The 19779-nt window shown below is 33.7% G+C and overlaps 1 protein-coding gene across 8 annotated transcripts in view; it reads right to left on the reverse strand.

Annotated features, from left to right (window-relative positions):
* The window catches only part of RFX3 (regulatory factor X3), a 316948-nt gene that overhangs the window by 11773 nt on the left and 285396 nt on the right, over positions 1-19779 (reverse strand). For 7 of the 8 annotated variants that reach the window (XR_012484828.1, XM_074282832.1, XM_074282831.1 and 4 more), the window contains one exon: positions 16434-16587. Coding sequence is in view for 7 of the 8 variants with exons in the window: in XM_074282832.1 (XP_074138933.1) it covers positions 16434-16587 (154 nt within the window). In the remaining variant the exon portion in view is untranslated. Of the gene's footprint in view, positions 1-15280; positions 15354-16433; positions 16588-19779 lie in introns of those variants that run through there. The other variant, XM_074282833.1, reaches the window with a different exon arrangement.

The following is a 19779-nucleotide window of genomic DNA, read 5'->3' on the forward strand; positions in this document are numbered from 1 at the left end:
CAATGGACAAAAACATTTATGGAGATAACCATATAATAATACATCAGATATTATTTTCAGCAATACCTATTGTCTTCTACTTGCAAAGCACTGACCTTGCTATTGGGGACACAAAAGTGGAAAATGACTTATCTTGATCATATCCTAAATAATCATTCTTAGGTAAGAAAACAAATCTTGGAAAACTGGGAATGAAGATAATTAAGTGAACAACTAATTAACTTGAAAGAGTAGAAGGATTACCCAAAGAAAAGTTGAAAACTTTTACATTTTGAGTCATAAGAAGCTTTTAAATCTCAAGATTTGTTTTTCATTAGTAGAAATCCACATTTGACCAGTTTATAAAGGGATAAAACAGATTTGATGAAAATATGGAAATTTGTACTCTTAAAAGTTCCCATGATCTGATGTGCCTCTCTCTGCTAAGAATGACTAAAAATGTCAAGGTTCATTTTTAAACATCTAGAATTTATATTATTAATACTGGGCATATAACTAACTCACTTACTGTAATTAATAAACATGAGTGATAGTTTGTCAAGAGGGCCAGTTTCTGTTACATATTAATTCTCTGGAGGATTATAGGCAGAAAAAATCCAAGCAGGAAGAATATTGCGTTGATGTATTTCAAGAAAAGGATGTTTTTAATGAACAATTCAAATATTCTCGAAAGTTCATAATACGAACAGGTTTCAGAGAAGATTCTACCTGTTTTTGATCAAGACTTCTCCCTGTAACCTCTTTGACAAGGGATCATTCCTCTTCATTTTACCATGATCTGTGAGACCTTAGTCAAGTCACATTACCTTAATTGGCCCTCAGTTTCCTCACCTGTGAAATGAAGGGGGTTCAACTAGACAATGTCGCTAAGGTATCTTCCAGCACCATATGATCCTATGAATATCAGTGATAGGGGAACTCATTCCTTTCTGAGGCAGACCATGTCCCTTTTAGTATACATCAGTGCTACAAAATATAAATTCACCTGCAGCTTCCTGTATCCTTTTTAGAGTATTTTATTGATACTTTGGATAAAAGGACTGATGACATACGACTCAGCTTTATAGAGATCATGAAGCTGGGAGGGATAATTAATAGATCAGATGGCAGAATCAGGATTTTAAAATATCCTGACTAGACTAGAGAAATGGGCTAGTTTTAATAAGATAAAATTTAATAGAGCTCAACATAAAGGCCTTTCACTTTGTTTCATGGATCATAAAACCAAGTTATGGTTTCATTCTTCCATGAAAGGACCAGGATCCAAAATGATACAGGCTAGAATGATTGGATAGATCTTATAGAGGTGAAATATTAAGAGTCTAAAAATTCAAATCACCAAACTATAAAACAATAGCTGTTTATATTTTAGTCAGAACAAAATAGAATAAGTAAAAGATATACTCTATATCATTCTTTTAAAAATATTATTTGTTAACTTTTTGTTCTTTAATTACACAAGACAAATAAGTTTCTCAACTGAATTTGCTAAATTTACAGCTAAATGTTTTATACCTAGATTCAAAAAATTAATGACATACACATTCAAGATTCAAGAAATATAACTAGAAAATAGTTTAGATTAAAAGTCCCTAAACATAAGCTCATTAGGAGTCAATATTTGGGGGGAAAAAAGGATTGTACTCTTAGATAGCATAAACAGAAACATGGTATGAAGGAGATTATAGTCCTGGTATTATATTTTAGAAAGGATGTCAGTAATTTAGAAGAACTTCTGAGTTTGGGGATGAGAGCTTTGTAATTGCCACTAAATATTTCAGATTGATACTAATACCTAGAAGAAATTTGATATTAATTAAATTAATCATACTTAAATATTATGATAAACCTTCCTTACAGATATTTCATTTTTTCAGATAGTTCCAAATTAAATTATCTTGTTATTTGTAATTGTTCATTACCAATACCACCACCATCATCACCACCACCATCACACTAGTATATAGACATGTATGTATGTGTGTATATACACATATGTTTGTCCTTCATTCTCTTGGAAGACCATAACATCAAGGAAATGTTGTCATTACATGAAAGTGAGTTGGATTTGAGTAAGAGAGGGCTGTGCAAAGTCACCTGCATCTCTTTTCCCTCCACAGCCATCTCGGTTCAGTAGTCAGATATAGATCAAAATGACTGGAGATAGCCCTGGATGCAGTGGATGATCCTGACATCCATCCACCTGTCCGTCTGTCTGTCTGTCTGTCTATCTATCTATCTATTATCTCTCTCTGTATGCCTACATATATATGTATATATACACACATATATGCATATATATAAAACATGTATGCATACATAAAAACTCCCATACATTTTCTTCTTAACTATTATAGAATTTTCATATCTCTTAATTTCCATCTGGAGTCTACAATGAATATGCGAGAATATCATAAAGCACGTAGGAATGTATATGTTTATATGTATTGTACATTTGTCCACTGCATTTATGTAGAGGATTTAGGGTGGAGTGGAAAGAGGGTTAGAAGGAGTCAAGAGAGATCTATGTTCAATTTCTACTTCAGATATTAATATATGCCCATATAATCCTTATAAGTCTCAGGTTCCTCTTCTGTAAAAAGGAATAGTATTATCTGAAGTACTTATCTCACAGGGAGGTTGTGAGGAGCAAATAAAATCAATATTAAAAAAAACCTTGAAAATCTTAAAAATGTGATATAAATCATATTATTATGAAGTACACATTTTAAAATGGGATTCTTTGGGGAAGTCTAGATTATATAATATGTTTATATGTTATAGAACATAATAACTACTAAATAACTATAGTGCTTTTTTAGATAATAGGTTCAAAATTTTTTCCTGGTTTTTTTTTTTCCCTTTTGGTAAATTCTGCAGTTAACTTTTCTTAAGAAAAAGAAAAAAAAGGATACTTCCTCTAATTTTTAATATAGATTTAAATTTGCTTTTTGCCCTTCTGCTATCCCTGGTGTTAGATTCAGAGGGAGAAATAAAACTAAACCAAATCCTAAATCTCTAATCCTATTAGAAGTAGTGGCTGGAAAAATTGGAGATGTTTAGTCTGGAGAAGAGTACATTTAGAAGAATTGACAACATATATTTACTAAACATCTATTACCTTATCACAGTTATCTTGGGTCATAGGGGTACAAAGAGAAAAATGAAACTGTTCCTGCCCTTTAGGAGATTACATTCTAAGCAGAAAAACAAATGTTATGTATATCAAGAAATGGAGGAGATCAAACATGTTTTGCTTGGTTCTAGAGATGAAAATTAGGAAGCAAATTAGAAGTAGTGGGTACAAAACCAAATATTCAACAATGTAAATGAAAAGAACCACTAAGAAATCCCCCCAAAAAAGTGGATGTCACAAGACTGCAAAGAATAAGCCTGACTTGAAAAAAGAGATATAAGAAGATACCCTGCCCCAACATTACCATTTTGCAGAAGTGAGAGGTCTAGAGATCTTATGTGTTGCATATATTTTCAGACTTTTTGATGTATTGATTAATTATGCTAAAATTTCTCACTTTATATGGGATAGTTCTATGAGAGAGAAAAGGGAGTGATACTGGGAGAAATTATGATTTTAAAAAATCAATAAAAACTTGTTTAAAAGTAAAGCCATTTGGTCTTGAAGTCAGAGGACCCGAGGAAAAATTTAAGTCCTATTTATTACCTGCATGGTCCTTGACAAGTTACTTCTCAATCTTGGAGATACACACACAGACAGAGACACACAGACACACAGACACACACAGACACACAGACACACACACACACACACACACACACACACACACACACACACACCCTAGATAATCTGTAATGTCTTTTTTAACGCTAGCATTCTGTGATTTGCTTTAGACAGGAAGGACAAAATAACCATAATAGTAAAGAAAATTGCTTTAGTTTTTAAGGTTACACAGTGCTTTTCTAATAATAACTCTTTGAAGTCACTCTCATTTTAAAGAGAAGGTGCCTTAGGCTCAAAGAAATTAAATTACATTTGTCCAAGGTCTCCCATCTGGGATTAGAACTCAGGGATCTTGATTCTACTATGTTTCCCCCATTTTGTCTTCTGCACTTTTCCATTTTATTGTCTTGCACTGAGAATGCATGTATACATACTTGTATAACACAATACACACATATAAACAAATATATGCATGTACACTCTAAATGTACATGCATAAATGTGTGTAAAGACACATATACATTTATTTCTTTTAGTGATCATTCATCCTTTATGAATCTGTTATTGCAGTATTGTAGAAAAAGCAATGGATATGAGAAGTCCTGATTCTGCCATGTAGGTGCTGTGTGACTTTGGATAAATCACATAAACTTCTCTGACTGGCAATTTCCCTATGTAAATGGACTGGATTAGAACTCTAATTCTGAAAACCTTCTGAACCTATGACTTTAAGCCTATCACTTTTAATGAAAAAAAAAAAATCAAGGTTTTTTAAAACAAAGATGCCTACAGTGTTCTTTGAATTAATTTTTAGCTTTTGGTTGTGATAGACTGCTCTTTATATTTTAATTTTAGCTGTTAATTTATATATTTCAATATTCTATCCATTCTGTCCCCATTCTTTCCACAAGTACTTTATTATATATTCCTTTCATTCTAGCTTGTTAAAGACTTAATTCAAATCTAGCTATGAATGTCTGGTTAAGATCTAATTTATGTTTATGTTCCTTCTCTAATGTTTCCGTTTTCTTTCCTAATTGACTTATTTTCTCCATTCTTTTTCTGTTGTTTGTGTTTTGCAAAGCACTAAATTAGTTTGCCTCTGATTACCACTTTGGCTATAGCCCAAAAAATACTGTTGGATTCCTTGTAATTCTGTGATTTATTTGTCTGAATGTTAAAAAAAAAATCCAAACCCAAATTGTCTACAGGCTATTCCTCCCCCACCACCATACAGTGTCATTAAATCCTTCATGAGCCTTTATTTAATTCATTAGGTTATCTTTAATTAACATTTTCATATTGCCATGATCTAAAAACTAGTGGATCTAATTTCACATTCTGTCACTTAAATTAAATTATTTTCAAGTCAGTTCAACTACCATTTGTTAAACACCTACCACTTGCAAAGCACTGACAGAAAAGGAGCTGTTCTGGCCTTTAAGGACAGAGGCTGTGAGGATGAGAATAGGGAGATAGTAGAGAATATATCTATTAGCAAGCATAGCACAAGATAGTTCAAGGAAGAAAAGCAATAACATTTTGGGATCCAGGAAAGCCTTTGATTATAGGTGGATCTGAGCTAAACTGAGACTCAAAGGGAGAAGAGGGTTTTCAATGGCAGAGCTGAGGAGAAAGTACATTTGAGACATGAGAACATGCTACATGAATGCATAGAGAAAAGAGGAAGAATGCTGAATTAAGGGAACAATTAGCAATTGAAATTTGGTTACAACCTAAGTATATGAAGTAGATACATAGGGAATGATGAAAAGGACTGTCTGTGAAGGGCCTTAAATGCTAGACTGAAGCATCAGTATTCTATACTATAGGTTCTACTGAATTAAATTTACTGAATTACTGAAAGGTTTTAAGAAGGTGAGTGACTTGGTCAGGTCTGGGCCTTGGCAGTTATATATCACTGGGATCATAAAACAATGATTTAAATCACTACTAACAGAGGGGAAATATGGCATAGTGTCTTGGGGATAGGAAGACCTGACTTCAGGACATGTCTCTGTCATATATTGGCTATGTGATTGACCCTGTGCAAGTGACTTAGTGTCCCTTAGAGGACCTCTCAGTGTCTCAAGCAGCTCTCTACAGTGGTAAGCTACGGAGAAGGTGCTGGCTTGCATTGGATTTCTTTATATTCCTAACCAAAGGTCCAGTCTGTATTGCTATCTTATCATTAATAAGATAAATGCAAATTAAAACAACAACAGCAGGTTTTGTAACGTTCCAATCAAATTCCCAAATAAGATAAAAAAAATTGAAATGGTCAAGTTAAGTTCTATGATAAGACAAATACTAATATACTGTTGATGCAGATGTGCTTTTATCTAATCATTCTGAAAAATAATTTTGAAACTTCAATTAAACGGCTCATATTTGACCAGCAACTATACTACTAGGAATGAACTTAAAAAATAGAAGAAAAGTCCCATATACACTAAAATATCTTTAGCAATTTCTAATGTATCAAAAAACTTGATGCAAAGTTGGTGCCCATTAACGATGATACTTTTGCACCATTCAAAATGATGTGAGGAATTTGGAGGAAAAGGTCAAGACTTACATAGATTGATGCAGAATGAAGGAAGGAGAACCAGAACAATGTAATGTACAACTGGACAAATTCATGTAAAAAAGAATAATACTGACATCAGAACTCTGATTAATTCAGTGATCATCTTGGTCCTGGGGAATAGAGGCTGAAAGATATTTTTCTTCTCTTGATAGAGTAGATGATAGAGAATAGATAATGCTGTGTATAATGTCAGATGAGATCATTTTGGGGATTGGTTTTTCTTTTGTTTCAAGGAAGGGTTTAATGAGTGGGGAAAAAAGTATATTAGGTAATGATTATAGTGTTAAAAAAAAGTAGCAGTAAAATAAAACAAAAAGCAATATCAGTGGTAACCTTGGAGAAAACAGTGTCAAAAGAATAGATATCAAGGCAGCATCAACTGAAAAATCTAAACTGGAATAGAAAATGATGACATCATTGAGCAAAGAGTACATAGTTTTTGAAATTTTTGCTTTTAAAAACTCTTTTGCTATATTATAATTTTGTTAATTTTGTTTCAAAAACACTATAAGGGCAACTAGCTCATTAAATAGAATATGGGCCTAGAGTCAGCAAGTTCCAATCTCAGTTCTGATTTGGCCTCAGACATTTATTTGCCATGTGATTCTTAAGTCACTTAACATCTGTTTCCTCAACTGTAAAATGGACATATAATAGCACCTATCTTGCATGATTGTTGTGAGAATCAAATGAAAAATATTTATAAAGTGCTTAGTAGAATGCCTGGCACATAGTAGTTGCTATAGAATGCTTATTTCCCTTCACTTTTCCTTATTTATATTATTCACAACTTTCCATGAAATTCCCACTTATTTCTTCCAGCAGACTTTACAGATCACTTTGTATTATACCTCAATAATGTTTTTAGTCCTCTAATTATGTATTAGATGTAGCATAGTATAACCTTGGAATTAGGAAGACAGATTCCAATATCTCTAGCATATGCTAGTTCTCTGACCATGACACAAGTTGCCTCTCAGTGACTTAGGAAACTCTTTAAGACTGAGTTGAGAAAAGGTACTGAATTGCATCAATGAAAGGAGAATTTCCACACTGAGAATTCTGGACCAATGAAATCAGATGTATGGATGCTTCCCTCCCCAAAATACATTTTATAACTATCTGCTGATATCATAGACCCTTTTTATCAAACTATAAGCTCCTTTAGGTAAGGGCCATGTCTGATCTAACCACTAAGTTTCTTCTTATGTCATACTTAGTTTGTGTACTGAGGGTATTTAATAAATTTAAAAGAAAATTCAGAACTTCCTGTCTATGATTTTTATGGAACCTTTTCCATATTTTCACTAGAAGTATAGCTAAAGAGTACTATCCCAGCTTTGTCTAGTTATATACTTTTTGATATTAAAAAACTAACATAGCTTCAATTCAGTGAAATTTTATATGCCATGCCTTTACATAAAGAATCATGGGATGAATTCTACTGCTAAACTTTTGATCAAGGAAGAAGCAGACAATAAAACATTTTATTCCTGTTTAGGGTGGGATTTTAAATGGTAAAAAATAGATGATTGTGATGGAAAAGGCAATCCAAGAAAGATGGCTAGACAATCTAATTCCCCAGAGCTGTATTAGTCTGCCACAATGAGCTCTCACTTGCCTTTAACTCTCCCTTCCTTTCAAATATAATCAGGTATTAAAGCTAGAAAGAGTATACAGGCCAGTATAGGAATGGCAGCCAAAAATCCTGGGGCTCTCCTTGACTTTGTATGTTGCTAAGAGCAGAATGGAGAGAGAATTGGTTGCCTCTTTAGGGCCATTTGCAGCAACTGTCTTCCTGCCTCGAAGCACTTATTTGTGACTCTGTTAACCTTTAGCACTATTAAATCATGGTACTGTGGTAGAAAAGCACCATCAAGGCTACATGTAGGACATTTTGAGTAACAAAGATGATGAATTCTTCTACATTAGCTTAGATACCTTTACCCAGTATCCTTCAGCACATACAAAATGTTTGTCTGTGGTTTGATGGCAACAGAAGTTAAATCAGAAAGGATTTCTTTTAAGGTCACCACCTAACCAAGAACCATTCCCCCTCCTCGCTGTGGTAGTAGGCCACACAGAATAGCTGGCAACCTCAAAGCTGCCTACTTCCACCACTGTAGTGTCCCCTCCAGGGCAGAGTAAATCTACAAGGTAAAATGTCACTAGGTGGAGCTGTCACTCTTTTGTCTAAGACCTGGGGACTTTCCTGACCCATCTTAGGCAATGCTGGTAACCAAGAAAGTCAAGAGAAGAAGCTACAAGAGCTCCCTCATTCATCCCTTTTCTTAGATCTGATGATGAGCTTTTCTTGGGCAGAAGGGAGTCTCGAAGTTTGTCTTGGGAACTTGGCTTTCATTACCTCTTTTGGTCCCCTTAAATAATTTAAATGATTTAAGCTTTAGTTTTGTTTTATCTCTTTGCTCTCCCCACATCTCTACCATCTATAGGATTTTATAGCCAGAAAGGACTATACACATCTAATCCAATTTTGCTGTTTTGTACTTATGATAACTATGCTCCAAAGACAGTAATTTGTCAAGCAGCAAAAGTTAGTATTCAAACTCATATATTTGCCTCTAAATCAACCAATCAATTACTCAACAAGGTTTATTAAGTACTTATTATGTGTTAGACACTATGTGCTAAGAGTTGGAGTTCAGTGCTCTATCCATTATATATGTTATACATTTTTTTCCTGCTTCTGATGGGCACATCCCAATCGCAAGGGACCTATTTATCCTCTCTTGGTACCTTATTTCTCCAAGGGCAGACACAATTAATGCACAATCTCCTAACTGATGGGCAACTGGAGGTTTAACTCCAATTAGAACCTCTGTTGACTAGTATACACCTTTAGGCCAAAGTTTCTCCATCCCTCTGAGAGGATTCTGAGGCACACAGCCAACAATGTTGAGAGAAGCAAGGTGTAGGAAATTAACAAGCCCCTAGTGCTGAGTTATTGCAGGGATGTGGTGTGTGACCTTGGACACTAAGGCCTTCTCTGAAATAAAAAGAAAAGGAAAGAATGAAACAAAAAGTATTGAGGAGCATAAAAAAATCCACAAAATGAAATTTTATGAGAATTTATCTTAAGCTATGGGTTAATATACATTTCAAATAGTGTTAATACATTTAAGGGTCATTTGAATAATGTTCCATACTCAGAGTGGGAACTACTTATGCCCTATGCACTATTCCAAAGAGACAGGTCAACTGCTTCACTAATTTGTTTAGTAAATTGAATTCTGATCTGGTTTCTGGAGACCTGGTTTCTGTTCTCCTTTCTACTACAAAGCAGTTGTTACTACAATTAAGTCATGTGACCTCTTGGACTCAGTTTCCTCATTTGTAAATTGAGAGAAAGAAAAAAAAACCAGGTGCTTCGAAGACATTCTGCCATGAAAGAATGTAGAGTTGGTATTTCTTGGGTTTCTCAGGGTAGTCCCCACTTGTACCTCTTCTACTAAGTTCCACATTCAAATTTTATTCAAGTTGCTAAAATTTCCAGTAATACAGAGGAGGGAGACAGATAACATAAAATAACAAAAAAAAAATAGAAAAATAATTTCTATTTGGCCACAGATGGCTGTGGAGGTGGTAGAGGATGTGAACATTCTGCACTGTGATAGTAGATTTACCTTCCAAAGTATGTTTTGCTTAAACAAATACTCAAATGAGTTTCCAATTTCAAATTAATTTGCACATACTGACCAAATGCCATGTTGAGAGGGGAGGCAGTTTGGCAACTTTCTATAGAGGAGAAATCCATTTTAGAATAAAATGTAGGGTAGTTCAATCTATAGTTGTAAACTGTGCTGTAAGGTGCAGAGGACCTACATGATTGGAAAATTGGACTCTAAAATCAAACTGTTTTCAGAGATAATCTCCAAAGATGCTAATTCTGGTGAGGATATTAGCTATCTGATGCATTCACCTCTGGCAAAGGTCTTTCATTGCTTCTATACTATCATAAAAATCTATGTTAGCTTTCTTTGCAAACTGTAGTAAGGATGGGGCTTTAGGGAAAATTGGGAATTATTCAGATATGAATTTTGAATTTTTATAATCATAATTCATTCCTTTCAAATCTTCCATTTAACTAATTGTAGCAGATAATGTTTGAGCAGTTATTGTATGCTAAAGTAAGTATATCATTTCATATACATAATTCTCAGTATAATCCTTGACCATAATGGACTAACAGCCATTGAACTGGCTCTCTTCAGATCTATTTTCCTTGAAAAATCTAACCTTATTGAACCTAATTCAACTAAATGAATAATTTTTGTTTTATGGATTTTTATTCAAGAAATCTGTTTCTTTGTGATCACTTTTATCAAGTTTTTAGCTTTCACGATTTTTTGCCCCTTTCAAAATGACTGCACTACTGAAAAATCACTGGTTTTATTTTTTTTTTTCTTGTTCTAAAATAAATGGCAAAGTTTCATGGATTGCTCATATATCATTTAGTATGATTGAACTGAACATTTTTCTCATATATATCTTTGGAATTCTGTAATTTTCTATTAGAATGTTAATTTCTACACTGATACTCAAGTTTTACACAACAAACATATAACTTCAGAGCTAGAGGATCTTGCATCATCTCTCTTAGTCCTCATCTTTTAGAGATGAGAAACCAAGGTCCAGAGAGATTAAGTAATTTGCTTAAGAGCTTGTTAGTGAAAAGAGCAAGACTAGAACTCAGGTCTCCTGAGTCAATCTAGTATTTTGTATGTGAAGTAACTAATGGACATTCTATCCTTTACCTCCTACCCACTATCATCTACTTATTTATCTATGGGATTTGCATAGGGCACTGAAACATTAAATGACTTGCCAATGGTGACACAAATAGTATATAATAGAAAGAGAACTTGAATTGTCTTTCCCCAGTTGAAAATGTACTGAACTGGCAAACTAAAATTTAAAAAAAAAAATTCTAACACAAAAATAAACATTGAGAAAATTGTAGTTACATGACATAAATAAAGGTTATAAAAAACTATTAGCTTTTTTCTAAAGGAAAATCTCCCAGAAACTAGAGCTAATATCCAAAAGTGGAATGAGTTGCTTCAGGAGATGGGGTGTTCTTTGGCTCTTAGAAATCTTCAAGAAAAGGCTAGATGGCCATTTATCAGATTTGTTGTAAAAATTCTTTTTTAGGTATGACTTAGAATAGAGAAATACTGAGGTTCTTTTCCAATTTTAATATGATCCTGTAATTCTTGATTCAAGAGAGGCCCTCTATCTACTATACCATGATGCCTTCATATGTCTTCAATGTGATATACACAATGTGATAAACTATTGGTTTAGTAGACACAGATATAAATGGCTTCTATGGCATATTTTCCCAAGGTAACCATATCTTTAAAGGTAGTATTCTTAAATACCTTTGTGATTTTTCAGGTATGCTTTTCTGGGTTGTATATGTGTAGTTAGAGTCAAATGTTTTTATGTGATAGTAAATATTTATATAGAATATCTAAACAAGCAGAAAATTCAAATGATGATATTTTTTCTGCTCTTCTTAAAAAGAGAACTGACAGCTAAACAAGCAGCTACCAGGGATTTATTTTTCAAAAAAAACAATTTTCAGGGCATATTATAGAGTCAGTATAGATTCATCTCGGTCTTTCACACCTTCTTTCTGATTAGTGTTGTATAATAATAGCTGATATTTACAATTAATTACAATCTTGAAGCCCTGCAAAACTGAGAATTGACTTCTGAATCATTAAAAAAGAGATCAGATAGTGCTGAATATAGTTTTGTATTAAGTGAAGTTTGCAAGTACAATTGTAAAAATTGGTTTATATGAATCCATATAGTAACTCACCTTTAACATTTAAGTATACAGAACAACATAACTCCAGATAATTGGAAGTTTTTATTCTTTTTTTAAATGCCTAAAATGGTTTTTATCATAGTTCCTCCAGAGTTTTCGACATGTTATTTAAAAGTGAATTTTCTATTTCTTTATATGCAAAAACCATTATACTTTGTATTCTGCAAAAGTTTGCTTTGTTTGAAAGTATTCAATAAGTTCACTTAAAGAAAAACATGAAATTTATGCATAATTCAAAAGAAACTATCTTTTGGCTCAATTTTGAAAGGATGGTGAATGGCTGGTATATATGTCATCACAGAGTTAATGTCTTATAAACGTATTTAACAGGTGTGCAGACAGATGCAACCTGTTTATTATATTTTATCTGAAGTCTTAAAAATTTCACCATTGCCAGAAGAGCATTAGGCATCTGTACAAAATTTAAACCAAAATTTTAAAAAATGGAATAAATCCAATTGTAAACAAATGTTAACTCATGTATTTCCCTCCTTATGCCTACAAAGAAAAACTCAGATTTTAAGATTCTCAGATTCTTTAATAAGTCATATATATAATATGTATGTATACATATACATACACACACATACATATATATGTATATATTTGGCAGACAATCTTTTCTTTTTTTGGGCTTTATAAAGCAACTTCTGGTTTAGAAGCTTCACACTATTTCCTCCTCTCCATTTCCATTGTGGAAAATAAAGGCATTAACTAGGATGTAGAAATAGGCATGTTGGTGTGTATAATTGTTTTGTTCAAAAGAAATGCACAGGGGTGTGTGTGTGTGTGTGTGTGTGTGTGTGTGTGTGTGTGTGTGTGTGTGTACATGGGTAATTGTCCTAAGTAAAGCTAAGTCTGGATATAGAGCTTAGGTATGATTGGGAAGATGAAATGATTAAGAAGATAGAATGATCTTCAATATAAAAAAAAAGTCATTTAGAGCTTAAAATTAGTAATGCTAATTATTTTTGCACTAAAATATGCTATCAAAAATAAAAAATGACTTACCAACTTCATTATTTTAAAACTTAAAAAAATCGGTCTTAAAGAATATTAACAATTCTTTTACATCTTTTTTTTTTTTAGAATAACTACAACAGCTCTATCCAAATGCTGACTGGTTAGTAGCCAGTTGAGCAAATATTTTCACTTAGATCCTAATACCAACATGCTTTCAAGAGAAATTTTGTTTCAATTTTTCCATGTGATAAAACAGTAAAAATATCATATGATAGAATCAAAGTAGAAAATTAATTATCAAAAAATTTCTGTGCAAAATGTTAATCTGGTGAAAACTTGGAACTATTGCTTGGAAAAAGCAGACAAAAAGAATTGAAGCTTTTAATTTTCCACAGAAAACATTCTGACTTTCAGTGTCTGAAGAGCTTAGTCTTATTAGGAACACTCATTCTGACTGCAAGGGGCAAGAGAAGTTATTGATATAATCAAATAAAGTAGAGAGTTTTAGAGATTAAAATTAACACTACTGCCTGCCACTCAAAAATGAATGGATTCCTAAGCTGACTACAGAAGATAATGCATGGACCATGACAAAGAGTTCTTTTACAACATATCCAAGTAGTAGTTTTGCTTAAAGAAAAGAATCAGGGAGGACAAATGAAAGTTTACATATAAGGACCCAGAAATCACTTGGATAAAAACCACAATGGCTCCGGAAAATCATAATATATGAATAATATATGTAAGGTATTGTGGTTGGCCTGGGAAGGAGGTATACAAAGATAATAAGGAATTTCTGTTAATTATTAGGAGATAACAAATAGATAAAACAAAAATAATGAGGAGAGAGAAAATACTACTAACTGTTGAATCAGGAAAGGATCCATGGATGAATTGTCTTGAGTACTAAACATTGAAAAAAAAAGGCAAAATCTGGGGGAGGGAGTGGAGAGAAGGAAGGGAAAAATTGAAACAAAAGGTTTTGCAATTGTCAATGCTGAAAAATTACCCATGCATATGTCTTGTAAATAAAAAGCTATAAAAAAACACCCAAGGCAGAGATGAGGAAGTACATTCCAGGAATGGGGGACAGCTTGGATAAATAGAGACAGAGAATACAATGTCATATTGCATTGGGGGATAGGTTTGGTTGGAACAGTGAATATGTGAAGGCTAATAATATGATTCATGGAAAGGCAGATTTGTATCAGACCTAACTCCAAAAAAAGAAAATAAATTTTATGAAGAACTATTGTAAAAAATTGGATAAAATGTGGAGGTATAATCTGAAGTGAATAGAAGTACCAACACCACTAAAATCACAGACCAACAAGGTAATATTCAAGAATGAAATCATGGACTAGTTAATAATTCTTCTGGAATACACTAAGAGGCAAATTTTCCAAAATAAAATCCTGAAAACACTACACATCTCCTCCAGTGAAACTCTATTCTTTGGAGACAGCAATGACAAGGAAGACTGAGTTGAAAACTATTCCTAAAACTAGTAGAACAGATGGTGATGAAAGACATTACAGATAAAAGGAATATGACATACATATCACAAATATATATATGATAAGGAGTATGGAATTAAACTATAACCTTACTAGCAATAATGAACTAAAGAGATGTGAATGAGCTTTTGTTCCTAAGTACTCTCTGAATTCAAATGAAGGGAGTACAAAAGTAATTTTTTTCTGATCTGGTTTTCAAGGAGGCCTGGTAGAAAGGTATAGGAAAACCAGGAAGTGGCTCACTCATGTTTTCTTCTCCTCTGCCCTCACCTTAGATAGCCAATTTAGAGGTAGAAAAGTGACCAGGAATCAAACAGGAGTGTGAGGCATCAGTTTTCTGTGATGAGGCCCAGGTTGTTAAATTAGCCTTAATTGGCCCCCTGGGCTTGGTAATAGGTGAGACCAGATAGCTTAGTTTAGGGGCCTTTCTTGCCTCTGGTCAATTCAATGACAAATTCAAAATTATAAGGTTTATAGACCTTGTGATCTCCTAAACGGCATTTAATGCTGAACTGTCTCATGTTCTGAGTTTTGCTTCAATCTCTGCCTCCTTTACCAATCTGGCAATGCATCATGAATTGTATAGTCATCCATAAATATAACAATGGTGTAGTCAATACTGAAACTGTGGTTCCTTTTGCTTCTTACCACCTAATATTGTCTGTAGCCTTGGAAGCTGGTGATTCTTCACGTTATATAAGCTGCTCATACCCACGCTTTATGTCCCTTAGAGATATAAAGGAAAGCAAGGATCTCTCATCAGGCTTATTCACCCAGAACTAATGAGAACTCCTGTTATTGTTATATCCTGTTCATCCTATTAAAGAATCCCATGAGGATTTGGTGTGGTTAGCCAATATGTCAAGAACACTAAAGAGTATGCCAATTTTGGAAGGTATAGGTAAGCTTGGTATCAGACATTTCATATTTAGATAATTACTGGAACCTTGACACCAGGAGATTAAAACAACAAAACAAAACTGAAAACAGAGGCAGTTGGGAAAAGGTAAAAACTAAGAAAATTTCAAAGATGATGTTGACTTACCCTTTTTGTATGCACTGTCCTAGTTTGTATTTATGTACTGTCCTAGTTGTGTATACATAAATTTGTTGCCGTGGGCATATTTAGCTTTGAAGAAAAGTCCACAAATACATAATTTTGGAGAGAAAAAAGCAATATAAAGGCAGTATTTAGGTCCATCAAATAAATGTGATCTTTATTTTTGTGGGCTTTAATATTTAGCGCAATCTTTGAGATAAGCAATTCAAAACATAATTATCTTTAAAATCATTAAAATGGGAAAATTCTTTAATTTTTATTTTTCATCTTTTTCTTAATGATATGAATCAAACATGTAGCATAAAAACATCCTTTGCTTAAAATAATTCGAGTAATTCATAATATTGTTTATTTAGAAAGTTGTAGTTTTTCTCAAATAAATTAAATCAGCCACCATTTGGTTATTTATGTCTCCTCTTGATTATTCTAAATGATCCGTGTTTTTATCAAGAAAAAATTTTTGCTTGGAAATTTGCTAAAGAGACAACATTTTCAGTGTTAAACAGATATTCTGATGAAAGGAATTATTTATTCTGTTTTATCCTCATTGAATACTTTTTGCTTTTTGAAACTGAAAAAGGTACATCTTATTTGTTTCACCTCTTTGGCCACCTTGGATAATTATTTTATTTCCTCAATCATACAGCCTTCTTGCTTTCATTCCCCCAAAGCATTTTCAGTCAATAATTACAGATAGTGAACCTCCCCAATGCAAAATAGGATAGAGCTCTTCTGCTTTCTCTTACCTCTCCCATGACTGCTATAGGTGTCTCTCCTGTTGCCTGAGCAACACGATGTTCTACTAAGTAAAACATATATTCATCATAGAGCAGACGGATCAGATGGAATGAGCCAAAGCTAGCAGCACTGCGCAAGGTGAGGTCCCGAATAACCATTGAACTGTTCCAAGAGAAAAGATAGAGAACAAATATTATAGGCAGCCAAAGAAGTAGTTGACTTGTATGACTCATTTATAGTAGAAACTTACTATACTATAGTAGAAACAGACTATTTCCAGAGCATGGCCTTTAGGGAGAGACAAAGGGGACTTATTACTGAAAAGTATGAAAAGCTCTGAGAATTTGGCTAGGGTGCTAATGTGCCTATAGTTAGTGGTTCAATTCTTATATGGGACAGATTGCACAGGAAAAAAAAAACTGTCATGGACTCACAGTCTCTCTAAATATGATGTACATGACAACAATATGAGAAGCACTCTAGAGTAGAGGAAACAGAACTGACTTTAGAATCAATTAGAAGATGAGTTCAAATTCTGGATCAGCTTCTTCTTGTCAGTAAAACTTTGAATAATTCATCATTCTCAGTGTCTTTTATCTGTAAAATTATGGAGTTGGAATTGATACACTCCAAGATCCCCTCCAGTTCTAGATTCTGTGATCATAGCTATTCATAGAATTAAAATTCATAATCTACACATATATTATTTTTTCTATATTTTAAACTAGGTAGCATATTATCATCACAACTTCCCAGAACTAAAGTCAATTTTTTCTGGAAATTGAAGAAACACAGAAATATTATATTTGCTCTAATTTGTATCTTTCTGGATGAAAAAATTAAAAAAAAAATTGGAACCAAATCTCTTGGCTATAGAAAAGGCTTAGAGCTAGAAAGGCCTTTTGGGATCAACTACTTCAACTTTTTCTTTCTACAAATGAGAAAACTAAGGCCCAGAAAATTCAAGTGATTTGTCAAAGACACAAAGCTTTTAAATAACAGAACTGGGCTGACTCTGATCCATTACTTTAGGGTTCTAATCCATATTCTAAAGTAGTAATTTACTTAAAAACAATCCAATAAACAGGATTGTTTTTGCCCCCTCTTCTTTATTTTACATCATTCAGACATCTTCCTTCACTTTCTACTCCTTCATCCATGTGGCATATGAAGAAGGCCCTTCTTCTTGCCATGGCAAATCCTCTTACACACACAAAGGAACGCGTTCCTTACTGTTTTTCTCCAGAACATTCTCCCATTTGTCTGCATCCCCCATATTATGCCCATTGTCTCTCTTTCAATCTTTCCTTTTCTACTGGCTCCTTCCACATGTATATATCCATCCATCTCTATTCTAAAGAACATAACTTTGAAATTCTTGATGATATTCTTTTCCAAATTTTCATGGCATTACCCTATCCTGGTTCCTCTACTTGTTTGACTTCTTATTCAGTCCCTTTCTCAGTCTCTTTTGCTGGATCTTCATCCAAATCACACTTACTAACTGTGATTCCTGCCCTGGGATTCCTTTTCTTTCGGTGTTATCTCAGTGACATCATCAGCTTCCATAGGTTCAAAAATTGCATTTATACAGATGATTCTCAGCTCTATCCTGAGCTCTGATTTTGTCTCATTTACTGCCTTTCTGACATGTTAAACTAGATATCTCATCTCAAGCATCTCAAATTCAACATGTCTGAAAGAGAACTTGCTATCTTTTCCCCAAAACTGTTCCCATTTCCCGGTTTTCCTATTATAGATCAATCCTCCCAGTCAGCCAGGTTTTCAATCTGTTGATCAAAGACATCTCATTATTTTTCTTCCCATCAATTCCTCTAAGTGCAATATACTGTCAATTCTTTAGCTTTCTACCTTCACAGCCCCTTCACTACAGTCACAGAGTCACCATCCTGGTGCATGCCCTTATCACATCACACCTGGTCACCTGCAATAACCTGCAGGTCTGTCTGTGAAAAGTCTATCCCCATTCTAATCTATCCTTTCCTTAGCTGCTAAGGTTATTTTCTTAAAGTACAAGATTCATTATATCTCTTTCCTTCTCAAAGAATTCTGAGGCTTCCTATTATCTTCAAGATCGAATAGCAAGTCTACAATCTTGATCATTCCTACTTTCCTAATCTTTTACATTTGTTTCCTTCCAAGAACCTCATGGTCCGGCTACACTGGCCTCCTCAATATTCCTTTAATAAAATTCTCCTTTTTCATTGGATGCTTCTCCTCACTTTTTCCTTCTGGTTTTTCTAGTTTTTTAGTTTCCTTTAGACTCAGCTCAAATCTCATTTTCTGCAAGAGGCCTTTTGTACTCCCAGCCCCCAGCCCCTAAACCTATGCTTCTGATGACTTCCCTATGAGATTATCTTCCATTTACTGTGGTTGTCTATCTATGAATCTATTCTTGTGCCTATTTATTTATATGTGGCCTTTCCCATTATTATACGAGCTCCATAGCTTTTTTCATTGGAGGTCTCTCCTCACTTCTTCCTTCTGGCTTTTCTGGTTTTCTAATTTCCTTCAAATTTAGCTCAAATCTCATTTTCTGCAAGAGGTCTTTTTTGCTCTTATCCCTCACCGCCCAATCTTATATCACTGTTGGTGACTTTCCTATGAGATTATCTCCCATTTACTTCGTGTCTATCTAAGTGTAAATCTCTTACGTGTCTAATTTTTCACATGTGGCCTTCCCCATTATTATACATGCTCCATGAGAGCAAGGACTATGCTTCTGCATTTCTTTGTATAACCAGACTCTAGCATAGTGCCCGGTACATAGTAAAAGCTTAATGTAGACTGATTGACTGACTGGAAGTGTGTAGCTTCTGAAAGAGTCTCGCTGAGAACTAAGAATTAGCTTAAGATGTCCCAAGTGTTTTGAGTAACTTCTCATCAAAGAAAACTATAAAATAGGTTGTTTAACGCTGTAATGCAGCATTTTGATGCCAGACTTCATTAAGATGCTTAGCCATATCAAACACATTCCCTAGGTTATTTGGCTGTTAACAGAACTTTCTGCAAAATAAAACCCACAAATATATTTCAGAATCAGTTTTTTTACATACATATTACTGAGTCCACACTTTAGAATAATGTGTTTCTCCTTTAATAGCTGACAATGATGTAATCATATAAATGACTGTAGGGAAAATTGTTTAATACAATTGTAGATGCTATCAATTAGTTTTCTTCTGCAGAAATAGGAAATCTCTTTATTAGGTCTTTTGTCAATTAAAATATTTTCAAAAATAATTAATATTACTTGCATAAATAGGGAGTACTAAGTACTGAACTTTGCAGATAAGTGAAAAAATGATCTGATTATCAAGCACAACATCTCTC

Source organism: Sminthopsis crassicaudata, chromosome 1 (genome assembly GCF_048593235.1).
Source record: "Sminthopsis crassicaudata isolate SCR6 chromosome 1, ASM4859323v1, whole genome shotgun sequence".
NCBI lineage: Eukaryota > Metazoa > Chordata > Mammalia > Dasyuromorphia > Dasyuridae > Sminthopsis > Sminthopsis crassicaudata.